This window comes from Carassius auratus, unplaced genomic scaffold, assembly GCF_003368295.1.
Source record: "Carassius auratus strain Wakin unplaced genomic scaffold, ASM336829v1 scaf_tig00215230, whole genome shotgun sequence".
Classification (NCBI taxonomy): Eukaryota; Metazoa; Chordata; class Actinopteri; order Cypriniformes; family Cyprinidae; genus Carassius; species Carassius auratus.
Genome location: NW_020527997.1, coordinates 190,318 through 208,673, shown reverse-complemented (window position 1 = coordinate 208,673; position 18,356 = coordinate 190,318). Strand labels below are relative to the sequence as shown.

At 40.6% G+C, this 18,356-nt stretch overlaps 1 protein-coding gene and 1 pseudogene across 1 annotated transcript; both read right to left on the bottom strand.

Annotated features, from left to right (window-relative positions):
* Positions 1 to 3,905: 3,905 nt before the first annotated feature.
* LOC113094028 (zona pellucida sperm-binding protein 4-like) lies at positions 3,906 to 5,765 on the bottom strand. The gene is made up of 8 exons (XM_026259653.1): positions 5,389 to 5,765; positions 5,124 to 5,311; positions 4,953 to 5,050; positions 4,728 to 4,885; positions 4,458 to 4,650; positions 4,246 to 4,393; positions 4,099 to 4,171; positions 3,906 to 4,017 (listed from the first exon to the last, which is right to left on the bottom strand). Exons 1-8 carry the CDS (start codon positions 5,723 to 5,725, stop codon positions 3,941 to 3,943), a joined length of 1,272 nt encoding a protein of 423 aa, XP_026115438.1. The 5' UTR covers positions 5,726 to 5,765; the 3' UTR covers positions 3,906 to 3,940.
* Positions 5,766 to 11,290: 5,525 nt separating this feature from the next.
* On the bottom strand, positions 11,291 to 13,127 carry LOC113094037 (zona pellucida sperm-binding protein 4-like; annotated as a pseudogene).
* Positions 13,128 to 18,356: the final 5,229 nt, after the last annotated feature.

The following is an 18,356-nucleotide window of genomic DNA, read 5'->3' as shown; positions in this document are numbered from 1 at the left end:
TGAGATACTGCACTTTGGTCTTTTTGTACTCTACAGATTTCAGCTAATTAGTTATAGTATCTCGCTCTTCATTAACAATCATGATTCTCCAGACTTGCGCAAGTGTGAGCTCATCAGTGTTGCCAGATCTCGCAAGACAAATAAGCAACCACGCCTGTGAAAACAAGTCCAAAACAAGCAACTTTTTAAAAAATAAGGTAAAAGGTAAAAATAAATCAACTGTGTGCATGGTTTTACAATTCGAGGAGACGGATTTTTAACTGTGGGTACAGATTGTCAGTTTACATCCATGTGGACAGATTGGTAAAATGCACACAAGGTACAGTTTATTTATTTTTCTCCCCCTGAGCTTCAGGAAAATGACCACCAGAGGGAGTTAAACCACCTTTAAATATTATTTAACATTAGAAAACTGTTGGGATATCAAATATAGACTGATTAATCCAAGTACCTTATATTCACAATAAACATCTGATAATTAAAATTTGCACACAAAATACAAAATATCATCCTGAATTCACAAAATTCTTTATTATTGCATAATAAAAACTCTCCTACAGTCCAGTCAGTCACCATCAGTCGCAACCATAGACAGTAAAAGAAATGGACACAGCGACCCCATTGGAACTCAATTGAGACAAGTGAAGCCCATTTTTAGCGTTTTTTAGCACTTCCGTTTCTGACGCGCAGACTCAAACGAAGCTTGACAACGTCAGCAACCTGTCTGACACATGTAAATCTTCTAGTGGCTGTGTGTGCAAACTGCAATCGTTAATCTTGCAGAGACGGCGAGCTTGAGCGGGGAGTTCTTTGTCGTGAGAGAGCAGGAGTAAGTATTGTGATTAATTATTTTGTATAGTATTTTAAAATGTAACGCCACTACGCCATATTAAGTTAATTGCCTGCGAGCTTCTCCTCCTGTCTGTACGGTAATGCGACAGAGTCGAGTGGTTATGACGCAATCGTTAGCCTATTTTTTTACAAAAACTGTTTATACAGGGCCATAATGTAACATAGAAGGTAATGGAGCCCTTTATACATTGTCGTGTATCTTTAGAAATAAATAATGGACAAACAGAGTCTTTAAACGCCTCAGATGTAAAATTATTCGCTGTCAAAGTGACGCCAAAATGAATGGGAGGCAATGGGAATGCAAACGCAAGTGAAGTTCTGCTAAAAGATGGCAGCCCCCACCCGACTTCAACTTCCGGTCGAGTTCCTTGCCCCCTGGTCGCAACTCGCGCGCATTTATTTAAAGTTTACGTCACTCACTGACAATGTTTTTCCTAACCAGAAAATAAAAAAACAGATTGCCCTGCTCTGTCTCTGATTGGCTAGTACTCGTTGCCATCTGGGTCAGAGCCAGTTAGAAGCAGGATGTGGGTGGGAAAAAACTCTGTCTCCTGTGTGTGGGGAAAAGGGAGGGAAAGAGAGAACAGGCTAGAACTCCTACGTATAACATATAGAAAATAGATGCTTGATAACTTATTATGGAGCTGGGAACAAGCCCAAATAAGCATCTACACAAGCCTAAAAAAAATGCTACCCACGACTACCAATATTTGTAATCAACTTTACAGAAAAACAAGCCCAAATTCGTGTATAATAAGCGGACTTGGCAACGCTGGAGCTCATGCAACGGGGTAATTCTCAGTGGTTCTTAAGACTCAGTTTTCCTTGTTTTTCTCCACATATTAAACTTACTTAATTTAAAATTACATGGTAGTATTATTTCTGTCATTTTGAATTGAACCTGGTTTACACAATACACTGTCACTTTTTATAATTCAAATCCATTAAAGGATGGTTAAGCTGCATTAATCAGGTCAACCAGAACCGGGAACACTTCCCATAGCACTCGATGTACTGCTATATTGTATGAAGAATGGCATCTACGCTAATATTATTTGGTTTCATTCTTATTCAGGGGTCACTATAGCCACACGGATCCAGGCTCTATCCAGACCAGATGGTGGATCAGCACCTAGAGACGACCTCTACAGCCCTGAATGTCAGCGGAGACCATGTCAACTAGATGAGCCATAGATGCAGATCCCTTATGAAGCCTTCGTCGACCATCGGCACAAGACCACAGGAACCAGACGAGTCCTCTGCTCAATCAGACCTGTGATGCAGCCTGGAATTAAAGCACACCATACTGGTTTTGTCTGATCAGAGGAGAACTGGCCCACCAAATGAGCCTGCTATCTCCCAAGGTGTTCTTCATTTTCTGTCACCAATTGAGTTTTGGTTCCTTGCCTCTGCTTACTTAGTTGGGGACTCTTGCCTGATTGCACAAACACTATTGGAAGATAGCTGAACTGGATAACAGTCACTGAATCAATGAACTGGCTTTATCTGGAAAAATGTTTTATTTTCTTGCATTAGACAATATTTTCCTGTTTGACAATCAGTATTGTGTCAAGGGCTATACAAAAAGGCAATTTGACATTAGATCAATATTCTTCTGTACAGCCCCAAAATATACCATGGCATAGTTTAGCCCTTCACTGATTTGGAAATAGATCATTAATATAAATAAACACTAGGAATGTTATCTAAAAATAAATAAAACACCACACATCAGTCTGTGTGCACTTGGATTCGTTAAATGCAGAGCACATGTTCCAACTATGGGACACCATACCTGGCCACACACACACACAGACTACTAGTACCCCTGCATGGCATAGCAGCATGTTCAAGCACAATCAAAAGTGGGGTGAAAAAAAAAACCTTATGCAGACAGATGTTAGTCTGAACCCTTAATTTGAAACCTTGCATTGTGTCCCTGGGTAGCAACTGGAGGTTGGACAAATGTAAAGTTACTGGTTGCTTGTGTAGAAGCCTGGACTCAGAATGCATAGCCTTACAGAGAGGTACTGGAAAGTCAGTTTAGTGTAGCCCAAGAAACAAAGACGCAACTTCAGACTCTGCAAGGTCAAAACAATTAGACTGCATAAGACTTGATGAACAAGTCTATAAAACATAGCCTATACTCTCAATGTCAAGTGCAGAAAATGTTTATCCATGTATTTATGACCTCAAGGTTAGACTACTGTAATGCTTTATTGGGTGGTTGTTCTGCACGCTTAGTAAAACAAACTACAGCTAGTCCAAAATGCATCAGCAAGAGTTCTTACTAGAACCAGGAAGTATGACCATATTAGCCTGGTCCTGTCAATACTGCACTGGCTCCCTATCAAACATCGTATAGATTTTAAAATATTGCTTATTACTTATAAAGTCCTGAATGGTTTAGCACCTCAGTAATTGAATGAGCACCGGTTACATTATAATCTTCCATGTTCAATGAATCTCAACTCCGGCAATTTGAGAATACAAAATTCAACTGCTTATTCTGATGTCACACAGATCCAGACCAGATGGTGGATCAGCACCTAGAAAGGACCTCTACATCCCTGAAAGACAGCGGAGACAAGGACAACTAGAGTCCAGATACAGATCCCCTGTAAAGACCTTGTCTCAGAGGAGCACCAGGACAAGACCACAGGTAACAGATGTTTCTTCTGCACAATCTGACTTTGCTGCAGTCTGGAATTGAACAACTGGTTTCGTCTGGTCAGAGGAGAACTGACCCCCCAACTGAGCCTGGTTTCTCCCAAGGTTTCTTCCTCCATTCTGTCACCGATGGAGTTTCGGTTCCTTGCTGCTGTCGCCTCTGGCTTGCTTAGTTGGGGTCACTTCATCTACAGCGAGATCATTGACTTGATTGCAAAATTAATGCACAGATGCCATTTAAATGGAAATGAGACGGAATTCATTGAACTGGGGTTAACGGTCATTTTGTATTGACAGTTTTCCTAATGAATGTGGTTCAGTTGCTTTGACGCAATGCATTTTGTTTAAAGCGCTATATAAATAAAGGGGACTTGACAAGTCCATCATGGTGCATCAGAACGTTTATTAAAAACACTATTTACATGATCAGAATAACTGCTCCACTAGAAACCACAGTCTGCTCACTAGAGATGGTCTTCACATGAGTGTCCCTTCCTGCAAGAGAAATGTTAGAAGTGTGAAGGGAAATAGTGACGGATTCTCAGTTCCTCTAGTCAAGAGAGAGCAAGAACTCACTAGTCCTGCCGCAGCTTTGCTCACAGGAGCCAGAAGACGGATGGCACACCGCTGTACTACAGTGGATGAAGATCTGACAGGGAGGAAAGAGGGTCAAGTCAATCTAGAAACAGGAGAAACACTAAAGGTTAAAGTAAAGCGGCATACAGTTTCCTGCAGAGGAGCCAGTGATGTGGGATCCACAAACGTGAACATCTTCACAGTGAAGCGCTTGTAGTGGGTTGGGAACTGAAGACCAGAAGAGCCAGTCACTGGAACCAATGTGGTCAGGTAACGGTCATCCTGGTAAGGGCATCTGAAAGGGACAAGGGAGGTTAGAAAAGCCACAGACTAACTGGATAAACATGGTCATTACTCACCCATCAACCAGAAGGTCCCACTGGGGTAGACCGAGTGGATTGGGGGCGGAAGTTGCCCAGCAGTGTCCCAGCATCAGGACAATGTTGGGGTCAGTCCTCTCCACAATGTGCACCTCAACATACACAGGCTCCCGCAGGACTTTTGTGATGGGATAATCAGCATCACTGTAGTAGGACGTGTAGGCCTCATCCCCTGAGGAACACCAGGGATTAAACACTGCTGCAACCTGGAGTCTAAAGATACTAGGAACACATGGGACAAGAACACACCTTCTGCACACCCTTTGGTGACACACTGACCATTGGCCAGTCTAAGCTCCACCCTGAGGGGTCCAGGGGCAGCTACTGGTGGAGGTGGAGGAACAGTGTTGACCTCCACAACCAGAGCTTCCACAGAAGTGCCAGAGTACCTACACTGGAAGAGAAGCCTGGACAAACCATGAGCTTGTAGCATTTGTTACAGACCACCAAATAAGACCAGCATAGAGCACCTACTCAAAGTGACTGTCCCTTGTGATTGAACCAAGTGGTCCAATCCCCACTTCATACGAGGAGGTCATTCTGTTCTCATACACCACATAACCACTGTCCTCCTGCAAATAGCAACACTGTTGGCATCCAGGCCATCATAGGCCATGCAGAATAAAACCATAAGCATCTCCTCACCATCACTCTTGTGCCACATGCAGTCACAGGGAACTGGTATACAGCAAAGGAAGGTGTGGACCCCACAGGACTGCAAGCTGGGTCACTTCCTCCCAGTAAACTGACTGAATCCAGACTCAGTCGAGGCAGTGTAACATCTCTAGCCACCACTACCACAAACTGACCATCTCTTATACACTGGACAGTCACTGGAACAGAGAGGAACAAGAGCAGGTTCATGTTGAGGATCAGTTTAACTGAGAGTATAACCCTGACTCACTCTTACCGGTCTTCCCATAGTAACACTGCTGTCCACTAAAGCAGCAGTTGATAGCTTCACATTCAGCACTACTGATACCAGGTTGTCCACATTGGATCTGCTCAGAATCAGCTACAGAACATCTGTCCAAAGGCTCAGCCTTCGCTACTTGCTTCTGAAACTGAATCTTCTGAGGAAGCTGCTGATTAGTCTGTTGAACTGACTGCTGAAGCCGCTGGTCAGTTTGCTGGAGCATCAGAGCTGGAGGATTCTGGGACAGTTTACTCCACTTACCCTTCTTTGGAAGAGCATGACAGAGAGCACACAGTGCTAATACCTGAACCAGCCACCAACTTCCAGCCATTGTCCAACAGCTAACCACACTATTGAGATACTGCACATTGGTCTTTTTGTACTCTTGTATCTCAGCTAATTAGCAATAGTCCCTCCCACTTCATTAACAATCATGATTCTCCAGGCAAGTGTGAGCTCATGCAACTGGGCGATTCTCATTGGTTCTTGACCCGTTTCACACTGGAAGCGTTTGTACAGCGTCAAAGCAGCAGCCCCAAAGATTCATATTTCTTTGAAAAGACAGTTATAAATTTGTTTTTAGAGGTGGTCAGTTATAAACTTGAATGTTTTGAAGTCTTGAAAGTTATAACATGGGGATTCACGTGAGGGAAAACTGCTCCTATCATGTTGTTTCATTCATACTCAAATATGTGCTGTTTATACTGTTATTATAATTATTATTTAAATAATAGGCCTACACACTTTTACCATAGCGTCTTACCCCAAATATGTGTTATTAAGTTCAGTGTGTTTCCATAATATTCATGTAAATATGTAAATAATTTGTGATTAAGCTCCATTTTTGTGGCTGATCAGGAGAAATGTGAAGTATTTGTTGTATTTTAACTACTCGTTAGGCTAAGTAAGAATCTCAAAATGCATTTATGTAGAGCTGAATAAAAATGAAAAAAGCGCATGCGCATCCGACTCTTTCAGAGACCTGCGCAGAATGGATTTTTCCGTCCCGCCCCCGCCCGCGCAAAAATATAAGTTATTTTCTCCCGCTCCCGCCCGCAAACAATCAAGTTTCTTCCCGCTCCCCGCCCGCAAAATCCCGCGGGTAAACGTACCTATACGTTTTTATTATTATTATTATTAAAAATTGCATATTCTGCTGCTCTGTTATTTTTTCAATTGCTCCCCTGTTGAATATAATATATAAAAAAAGAAACAAATGTTTAGCTTTATTTGCGTTTAATTAGATGGACGAAAACGAACAAGGAACAAATAAATACAGTAAAAAAGGTAAGAAATGTAAATAGGGTAAAATGATTTATTATTTTTTATAAAGGTCGTCTGTTGACTGATATATATAAAACCCCTTCAATATAGTTGTTGTTACCTCAGGGGATGAGGGGAATGCTGCTAAAGCTGATCATAGTTGTATATGGATTGCAATTTTGAAATAAATTTAGTAGCAGAGCTACTGCAAGCGATTTTTAGAGCTGTATATATATATATATATATATATATATATATATATATATATATATTATTTATTTTTTTTACATGCAGTGAAAGTCACTAATGACCAAAACATCTTTGTTTTGCAACAGTCTTCAAAATACCTTCTTTTATGTTGTGCAAAAGAAAGTACTTCATTCAGGTTTGAGGAAACATGAGGGTTTAAATGATACTGTAAAAAATAAACTAAAACTACCAGCGAGTGACTGTAAATGTCTTTATGAATCGATTCACGCTCCGAACTCCCTAACTGAATCAAATGATTCGCGATCCCGCTCCGAACTGCCAAACTGACTCTATTGATTCGCGATCCCGCTCCGAACTCCCGAACTGATTAAAATGATTCACGCTCCGAACTGCCGAACTGACTCAAATGATCCACGCTCCGAACTCCCGAACTGATTAAAATGATTCACGCGTCGAACAGCCGAACTGACTCAAATGATTCACGCTCCGAGCTGCCAAACTGACTCTATTGATTCGCGATCCCGCTCCGAACTCCCGAACTGATTAAAATGATTCACGCTCCGAACTCCCGAACTGACTCAAATGATCCACGCTCCGAACTCCCGAACTGATTAAAATGATTCACGCGTCGAACAGCCGAACTGACTCAAATGATTCACGCTCCGAGCTGCCAAACTGACTCTATTGATTCGCGATCCCGCTCCGAACTCCCGAACTGATTAAAATGATTCACGCTCCGAACTCCCGAACTGACTCAAATGATCCATGCTCCGAACTGCCGAACTGACACTAATGATTCACGCGTCGAACAGCCGAACTGACTCAAATTATTCACGCTCCGAGCTGCCAAACTGACTCAAATGATTGGCGATCCCGCTCCGAACTCCCGAACTGACTCAAATGATTCGCGAACCCGCTCCGAACTGCCGAACTGACTCAAATGATTCATGCTCCGAACTCCCAAACTGACAACACCAGTGTTGTGCTAGTTACTAAGAAATATTATCTAGTTAAAAGTTACTTAATTCAAAAAGTAACTCAATTACTTTGTTGATTACACCAAAAAGTAATGCATTACTGTTTAAAGTAACTTTTTTGTTACTTTTTTTAAGAACTTTCTTTAATGTTCCCATTAATGCGTTTTTATGCGTTATGGTCACTATAAACCGAAAGTAATTTTTAAACACTATTTTGATTAAGTCAGACCAGCAGAAACTAAATATTGTACAAACCAGGGGCGAAAATCTCATCTAAATGTTGGGGGGGGGGGGGGGGGGCAATAAACATAACATTTCTCACGAGCAAGTTTTGAAGGGGACACCAATAAAACTTGCAAAATTTTACTTAATGATATGTGTACAGAGAGGAAAGCCTTACTATTGCATGCAACAGACCATTCCATTATCCTTCTTCTCAATGTTTCTTTTTGGTTCAATGAAAAAGCTGACTAAATTGACGAAAACATTCTTCAAAACAATTTTTTGTTGTTGCAGTGTTTATGAAGTTGTGCCAGACACTCTGGACCCCCATTGGCATGTGTAGGGGGCCCACTGACTTTGAGAGTATACAGGGCCCAGAATTTGGTGCTACGCCACTGCTTTCATGTAATGGTATTACAACTGTGAAATTACAAACAAAAATATATACATTCTGAGACATGAACTGAAATGAATATTGAATTTTATTAACATTAAATCTTCCTCATATTCACCTCAAAATTTGGGGGAAACTGTGCCTCCCCTGCCTCACCCGAAGAGCCACCACTGAAAGCGACTAAATCATAGTGAACGCGGGAAAATCTAAATGCGCAGTTGATTTTGATATTCTAGGTATTATCAAATTGCCTGAGTTTTGAGAACGTAGCGGACGTAGAGGAGTATAATGTAAAAGGAGCTCATTCAAATACTGAGGTGCTAAACCATTCAGGGCTTTATAAGTAATAAGCAATATTTTAAAATCTACGATGTTTGATAGGGAGCCAGTGCAGTGTGGACAGGACCGGGCTAATATGGTCATACTTCCTGGTTCTAGTAAGAACTCTTGCTGCTGCATTTTGGACTAGCTGTAGTTTGTTTACCAAGCGTGCAGAACAACCACCCAATAAAGCATTACAATAATCTAACCTTGAGCTCATAAATGCATGGATTAACATTTCTGCATTTGACATTGAGAGCATAGGCCGTAATTTAGATATATTGTTGAGATGGAAAAATGCAGTTTTACAAATGCTAGAAACGTGGCTTTCTAAGGAAAGATTGCAATCAAATAGCACACCTAGGTTCCTAACTGATGACGAAGAATTGACAGAGCAACCATCAAGTCTTAGACGGTGTTCTAGGTTATTACAAGCAGAGTTTTTAGGTCCTATAATTAACACCTGTTTTTTCTGAATCTAGCAGTAAGAAATTACTCGTCATCCAGTTTTTTATATCGACTATGCATTCCATTAGTTTTTCAAATTGCAAAAAGATGCAAAAGAATGTTGTGGTCAATTGTGTCAAACGCAGCACTAAGATCCAATAAAACTAATAGAGAGATACACCCACGATCAGATGATAAGAGCAGATCATTTGTAACTCTAAGGAGAGCAGTCTCAGTACTATGATACGGTCTAAATCCTGACTGGGAATCCTCACATAGACCATTTTTCTCTAAGAAGGAATATAATTGTGAGGATACCACCTTTTCTAGTATCTTGGACAGAAAAGGGAGATTCGAGATTGGTCTATAATTAACTAGTTCTTTAGGGTCAAGTTGTGGTTTTTTGATGAGAGGCTTAATAACAGCCAGTTTGAAGGTTTTGGAGACATATCCTAATAACAATGAGGAATTAATAATGGTCAGAAGAGGAACTATGACTTCTGGAAGCACCTCTTTTAGGAGCTTAGATGGTATAGGGTCTAACATACATGTTGTTGGTTTAGATGATTTAACAAGTTTATACAATTCTTCCTCTCCTATAGTAGAGAATGAGTGGAACTGTTCCTCAGGGGGTCTATAGTGCACTGTCTGATGTGATACTGTAGCTGACGGCTGAATTCAATAAGCCAAGCTTTATCATTTATTCATATTGCTTGTTTTTTTATTTTTTGAACCTAAATTAAATGAATCTTAACTTGGTTTGAACGTTTTTTGTATTTTCTAGTTCAAGGAACAGACACAGTCTCTACAGTGTGATATCTAGGTGAAAGAGTCTCTATGTGCTGAGAATGAACTGACCTCTGTGACGGGAGGCAGCCGTATCTAGAGCCCTAACATTCTTACTGTCCTCAATTAAAGATTGGATGCGTGTCTCTAATTCTGAAATCTTCTCTGTCAGCCTAACTATTTCCCTGCATTTATCACATGTGAATCCCTCATCAGCGACAGAGATAGATAAACCGTACACGTGGCAAGAGCTGCAAATAACGATAGCAGGAGAAGCCATTACTCACCGTGCTTGATGAAATATTCTTACTGCGGTTGTTTGATGAACTTGTGAAAAACTGGAGCGAGAGAGAGGAGAAAAGAAAACGCTAATGACAAGCTAACGAGTGCTAACGCTTTGCGGGTGTACTTCACTCACGGATATATAATAAAAGTGAACGATCAAAGTTAATCTGATAAGATTGATCAATAATATCAGAAATATGGCGTGAATTAAGTTATATTTTACCACTTTAAAAAAAAAAAAAAAAAAAAGATTCTAGAGAAAAATAAAAACAGCTACACGGAGCTATGATTAGCTACAGAAGGCCAACAGGAAGTAGAGAAAACACTGTCCAACAGCAACCAAAATCCTTTAACAGAGTTGGATATTAAAGAGTCAATGACAGTTTATTTTTGGGTGAACTAATGGTTTAACCTACAACCACCATGGCGAAAAGACCAAGGGAACTTCAATTTCCCAGTTCATGACCCCTTTAATATAGTGGGGGGGGCAAGAGGCAGAGACTCTGCAAAGCAACACCAGTTAATTGTTTTAATGTTACAACAAAGACCTGGACGGGAAATCATCCATAGAACTGCAGCACAAGCATTTCAGTTTTCTAGCCGTTCCACAGGCACAAGTATTTAGATTACCTCTCAAGTGAACAAAATGCGAGTTTTGGTGATTTCAAATTACTATTAAACACCCACTGCAATATTTCAGTCATTAAACAGTGCCACAAAACACTGCAAACACTTAATGTGCATTAATACATTTAAGCCATAATACTAAGAGACCAAAGTCAGGAAACTATTAATGTAAAACTTCAGACAGTTTATATGGTGTTCATGTTTGTCTGTACAAGTTACACAAGACGTTTACTGCACTTGCCTTTTAACGTTTTACTACATTTTGCAAACTGCAGAAATAACTGGTGGTTAGTGGAGCAAAGCTTTGGGTCTCCCTCCAGGTGGTGATTCCGGTGTGTGAGGTCAAACTATTGAGACAGTGATCTTGGTTTTTACACGGTTTATTAAAGAGACCAGATTTACATGATCAGAATAACTGCACCACTAGAAACCACCGTCTGCTCACTAGAGATGGTCTTCACATGAGTGTCCCTTCCTGCAAGAGAAATGTTAGAAGTGTGAAGGGAAATAGTGACAGATTCTCAGTTCCTCTAGTCAAGAGAGGGCAAGAACTCACTAGTCCTGCCGCAGCTTTGCTCACAGGAGCCAGAAGACGGATGGCACACCGCTGTACTACAGTGGATGAAGATCTGACAGGGAGGAAAGAGGGTCAAGTCAAATCTAGAAACAGGAGTAACACTAAAGGTTAAAGTAAAGCGGCATACAGTTTCCTGCAGAGGAGCCAGTGATGTGGGATCCACAAACGTGAACATCTTCACAATGAAGCGCTTGTAGTGGGTTGGGAACTGAAGACCAGAAGAGCCAGTCACTGGAACCAATGTGGTCAGGTAACGGTCATCCTGGTAAGGGCATCTGAAAGGGAAAGGAGGTTAGAAAAGCACCAGACTAACTGGATAAACATGGTCATTACTCACCCATCAACCAGAAGGTCCCACTGGGGTAGACTGAGTGGATTGGGGGCGGAAGTTGCCCAGCAGTGTCCCAGCATCAGGACAATGTTGGGGTCAGTCCTCTCCACAATGTGCACCTCAACATACACAGGCTCCTGCAGGACTTTTGTGATGGGATAATCAGCATCACTGTAGTAGGACGTGTAGGCCTCATCCCCTGAGGAACACCAGGGATTAAACACTGCTGCAACCTGGAGTCTAAAGATACTAGGAACACATGGGACAAGAACACACCTTCTGCACACCCTTTGGTGACACACTGACCATTGGCCAGTCTAAGCTCCACCCTGAGGGGTCCAGGGGCAGCTACTGGTGAAGGTGGAGGAACAGTGTTGACCTCCACAACCAGAGCTTCCACAGAAGTGCCAGAGTACCTACACTGGAAGAGAAGCCTGGACAAACCATGAGCTTGTAGCATTTGTTACAGACCACCAAATAAGACCAGCATAGAGCACCTACTCAAAGTGACTGTCCCTTGTGATTGAACCAAGTGGTCCAATCCCCACTTCATACGAGGAGCTCATTCTGTTCTCATACACCACATAACCACTGTCCTCCTGCAAATAGCAACACTGTTGGCATCCAGTCCATCACAGGCCATGCAGAATAAAACCATAAGCATCTCCTCACCATCACTCTTGTGCCACATGCAGTCACAGGGAACTGGTATACAGCAAAGGAAGGTGTGGACCCCACAGGACTGCAAGCTGGGTCACTTCCTCCCAGTAAACTGACTGAATCCAGACTCAGTCGAGGCAGTGTAACATCTCTAGCCACCACTACCACAAACTAACCATCTCTTATACACTGGACAGTCACTGGAACAGAGAGGAACAAGAGCAGGTTCATGTTGAGGATCAGTTTAACTGAGAGTATAACCCTGACTCACTCTTACCGGTCTTCCCATAGTAACACTGCTGTCCACTAAAGCAGCAGTTGATAGCTTCACATTCAGCACTACTGATACCAGGTTGTCCACATTGGATCTGCTCAGAATCAGCTACAGAACATCTGTCCAAAGGCTCAGCCTTCGCTACTTGCTTCTGAAACTGAATCTTCTGAGGAAGCTGCTGATTAGTCTGTTGAACTGACTGCTGAAGCCGCTGGTCAGTTTGCTGGAGCATCAGAGCTGGAGGATTCTGGGACAGTTTACTCCACTTACCCTTCTTTGGAAGAGCATGACAGAGAGCACACAGTGCTAATACCTGAACCAGCCACCAACTTCCAGCCATTGTCCAACAGCTAACCACACTATTAAGATACTGCACATTGGTCTTTTTGTACTCTTGTAGCTCAGCTAATTAGCAATAGTCCCTCCCACTTCATTAACAATCATGATTCTCCAGGCAAGTGTGAGATCATGCAACTGGGCGATTCTCATTGGTTCTTGACCCGTTTCACACTGGAAGCGTTTGTACAGCGTCAAAGCAGCAGCCCCAAAGATTCATATTTCTTTGAAAAGACAGTTATAAATTTGTTTTTAGAGGTGGTCAGTTATAAACTTGAATGTTTTGAAGTCTTGAAAGTTATAACATGGGGATTCACGTGAGGGCAAACTGCTCCTATCATGTTGTTCATTCATACTCAAATATGTGCTGTTTATACTGTTATTATAATTATTATTTAAATAATAGGCCTACACACTTTTACCATAGCGTCTTACCCAAATATTTGTTATTAAGTTCAGTGTGTTTCCATAATATTCATGTAAATATGTAAATAATTTGTGATTAAGCTCCATTTTTGTGGCTGATCAGGAGAAATGTGTATTTGTTGTATTTTAACTACTCGTTAGGCTAAGTAAGAATCTCAAAATGTATTTATGTAGGGCTGAATAAAAATGAAAAAAGTCTATCCTATCCTAATCCTAATTCGTCCCACAGAGAGCCGAGACTACATTACCCATATACCCTTGAGTTTTACAAGTGAAAAGCGCATGCGCATCCGACTCTTTCAGAGACCTGCGCAGAATGGATTTTTCCGTCCCGCCCCCGCCCGCGCAAAAATATAAGTTATTTTCTCCCGCTCCCGCCCGCAAACAATCAAGTTTCTTCCCGCTCCCGCCCGCAAAATCCCGCGGGTAAACGTACCTATACGTTTTTTATTATTATTATTATTAAAAATTGCATATTCTGCTGCTCTGTTATTTTTTCAATTGCTCCCCTGTTGAATATAAATAATATAAAAAAAGAAACAAATGTTTCGTTTTATTTGCGTTTAATTATATGGACGAAAACGAACAAGGAACAAATAAATACAGTAAAAAAGGTAAGAAATGTAAATAGGGTAAAATGATTTATTATTTTTTATAAAGGTCGTCTGTTGACTGATATATATAAAACCCCTTCAATATAGTTGTTGTTACCTCAGGGGATGAGGGGAATGCTGCTAAAGCTGATCATAGTTGTATATGGATTGCAATTTTGAAATAAATTTAGTAGCAGAGCTACTGCAAGCGATTTTTAGAGCTGTATATATATATATATATATATATATATATATATATATATATATATATATCAGTACTCTTTTTTTTTTTTACATGCAGTGAAAGTCACTAATGACCAAAACATCTTTGTTTTGCACAGTCTTCAAAATACCTTCTTTTATGTTGTGCAAAAGAAAGTACTTCATTCAGGTTTGAGACAACATGAGGGTTTAAATGATACTGTAAAAAATAAACTAAAACTACCAGCGAGTGACTGTAAATGTCTTTATGAATCGATGCTCCTAACTCCCTAACTGAATCAAACGATTCGCGATCCCGCTCCGAACTCCCGAACTGATTAAAATGATTCACGCGTCGAACAGCCGAACTGACTCAAATGATTCACGCTCCGAACTGCCAAACTGACTCAAATGATTCACGCTCCGAACTGCCAAACTGACTCTATTGATTCGCGATCCCGCTCCGAACTCCCGAACTGATTAAAATGATTCACGCGTCGAACAGCCGAACTGACTCAACTGATTCACGCTCCGAACTGCCAAACTGACTCAAATGATTCACGCTCCGAACTGCCAAACTGACTCTATTGATTCGCGATCCCGCTCCGAACTCCCGAACTGATTAAAATGATACACGCGTCGAACAGCCGAACTGACTCAAATGATTCACGCTCCGAACTGCCAAACTGACTCAAATGATTCACGCTCCGAACTGCCAAACTGACTCAAATGATTCACGCTCCGAACTGCCAAACTGACTCAAATGATTCACGCTCCGAACTGCCAAACTGACTCTATTGATTCGCGATCCCGCTCCGAACTGCCGAACTGACACTAATGATTCACGCGTCGAACAGCCGAACTGACTCAAATGATTGGCGATCCCGCTCCAAACTCCCGAACAAACTCAAATGATTCGCGAACACGCTCCGAACTGCCAAACAGACTCAAATGATTCGCGAACCCGCTCCAAACTGCCGAACTGACTCAAATGATTCATGCTCCGAACTCCCAAACTGACAACACCAGTGTTGTGCTAGTTACTAAGAAATATTATCTAGTTAAAAGTTACTTAATTCAAAAAGTAACTCAATTACTTTGTTGATTACACCAAAAAGTAATGCATTACTGTTTAAAGTAACTTTTTTGTTACTTTTTTTAAGAACTTTCTTTAATGTTCCCATTAATGCGTTTTTTTGTGTTATGGTCACTATAAACCGAAAGTAATTTTTAAACACTATTTTGATTAAGTCAGACCAGCAGAAACTGAATATTGTACAAACCAGGGGCGAAAATCTCATCTAAATGTTGGGGGGGGGGGGGGGGGCAATAAACATAACATTTCTCACGAGCAAGTTTTGAAGGGGACACCAATAAAACTTGCAAAATTGTACTTAAGGATATGTGTACAGAGAGGAAAGCCTTACTATTGCATGCAACAGACCATTCCATTATCCTTCTTCTCAATGTTTCTTTTTGGTTCAATGAAAAAGCTGACTAAATTGACGAAAACATTCTTCAAAACAATTTTTTTTGTTGCAGTTTTTATGAAGTTGTGCCAGACACTCTGGACCCCCATTGGCATGTGTAGGGGGCCCACTGACTTTGAGAATATACAGCGCCCAGAATTTGGTGCTACGCCCCTGCTTTCATGTAATGGTTTTACAACTGTGAAATTACAAACAAAAATATATACATTCTGAGACATGAACTGAAATGAATATTGAATTTTATTAACATTAAATCTTCCTCATATTCACCTCAAAATTTGGGGGAAACTGTGCCTCCCCTGCCTCACCCGACGAGCCACCACTGAAACCGACTAAATCATAGTGAACGCGGGAAAATCTAAATGCGCAGTTGATTTTGATATTCTAGGTATTATCAAATTGCCTGAGTTTTGAGAACGTAGCGGAAGTAGAGGATTATAATGTAAAAGGAGCTCGCTCAAATACTGAGGTGCTTAACCATTCAGGGCTTTATAAGTAATAATCAATATTTTAAAATCTATACGATGTTTGATAGGGAGCCAGTGCAGTGTGGACAGGACCGGGCTAATATGGTCATACTTCCTGGTTCTAGTAAGAACTCTTGCTGCTGCATTTTGGACTAGCTGTAGTTTGTTTACTAAGCGTGCAGAACAACCACCCAATAAAGCATTACAATAATCTAACCTTGAAGTCATAAATGCATGGATTAACATTTCTGCATTTGACATTGAGAGTATAGGCCGTAATTTAGATATATTGTTGAGATGGAAAAATTCAGTTTTACAAATGCTAGAAACGTGGCTTTCTAAGGAAAGATTGCGATCAAATAGCACACCTAGGTTCCTAACTGATGTTGGAGAATTGACAGAGCAACCATCAAGTCTTAGACAGTGTTCTAGGTTATTACAAGCAGAGTTTTTAGCTCCTATAATTAACACCTGTTTTTTTCTGAATCTAGCAGTAAGAAATTACTCGTCATCCAGTTTTTTATATCGACTATGCATTCCATTAGTTTTTCAAATTGCAAAAAGATGCAAAAGAATGTTGTGGTCAATTGTGTCAAACGCAGCACTAAGATCCAATAACACTAATAGAGAGATACACCCACCATCAGATGATAAGAGCAGATCATTTGTAACTCTAAGGAGAGCAGTCTCAGTACTATGATACGGTCTAAATCCTGACTGGAAATCCTCACATATACCATTTTCTCTAAGAAGGAATATAATTGTGAGGATACCACCTTTTCTAGTTTCTTGGACAGAAAAGGGAGATTCGAGATTGGTCTATAATTAACTAGTTCTTTGGGGTCAAGTTGTGGTTTTTTGATGAGAGGCTTAATAACAGCCAGTTTGAAAGTTTTGGGGACATATCCTAATGACAATGAGGAATTAATAATAGTCAGAAGAGGACCTATGACTTCTGGAAGCACCTCTTTTAAGAGCTTAGATGGTATAGGGTCTAACATACATGTTGTTGGTTTAGATGATTTAACAAGTTTATACAATTCTTCCTCTCCTATAGTAGAGAATGAGTGGAACTGTTCCTCAGGGGGTCTATAGTGCACTGTCTGATGTGATACTGTAGCTGACGGCTGAATTCAATAAGCCAAGCTTTATCATTTATTCATATTGCTTGTTTTTTATTTGTTGAGCCTAAATTAAATTATTAATCTTAACTTGGTTTGAATGTTTTTTTTGTATTTTCTAGTTCAAGGAACAGACACAGTCTCTATAGTGTGATATCTAGGTGAAAGAGTCTCTATGTGCTGAGAATTAACTGACCTCTGTGACGGGAGGCAGCCGTATCTAGAGCCCTAACATTCTTACTGTCCTCAATTAAAGATTGGATGCATGTTTCTAATTCTGAAATCTTCTCTGTCAGCCTAACTATTTCCCTGCATTTATCACATGTGAATCCCTCATCAGCGACAGAGATAGATAAACTGTACATGTGGCAAGAGCTGCAAATAACGATAGCAGGAGAAGCCATTACTCACCGTGCTTGATGAAATATTCTTACTGCGGTTGTTTGATGAACTTGTGAAAAACTGGAGCGAGAGAGAGGAGAAAAGAAAACGCTAATGACAAACTAACGAGTGCTAACGCTTTGCAGGTGTACTGCACTCACGGATATATAATAAAAGTGATCGATCAAAGTTAATCTGATAAGATTGATCAATAATATCAGAAATATGGGGTGTATGAAGTTATATTTTACCACTTAAAAAAAAAATAAAGATTCTAGAGAAAAATAAAAACAGCTACTTGGAGCTATGATTAGCTACAGAAGGCCAACAGGAAGTGGAAAAAACGCTGTCCAACAGCGAACAAAATCCTTTAATGGATTTGGATATTAAAGAGTCAGTGACAGTTTATTTTTGGGTGACCTAATGGTTTAACCTACAACCACCATGGCAAAAAGACCAAGGGAACTTCAATTTCCCAGTTCATGGGACTCATAGACTCTGCAAAGCAACACCAGTTAATCGTTTTCATGTTACAACCTCAAAGACCTGGACGGGAAATCCATAGAACAGCAG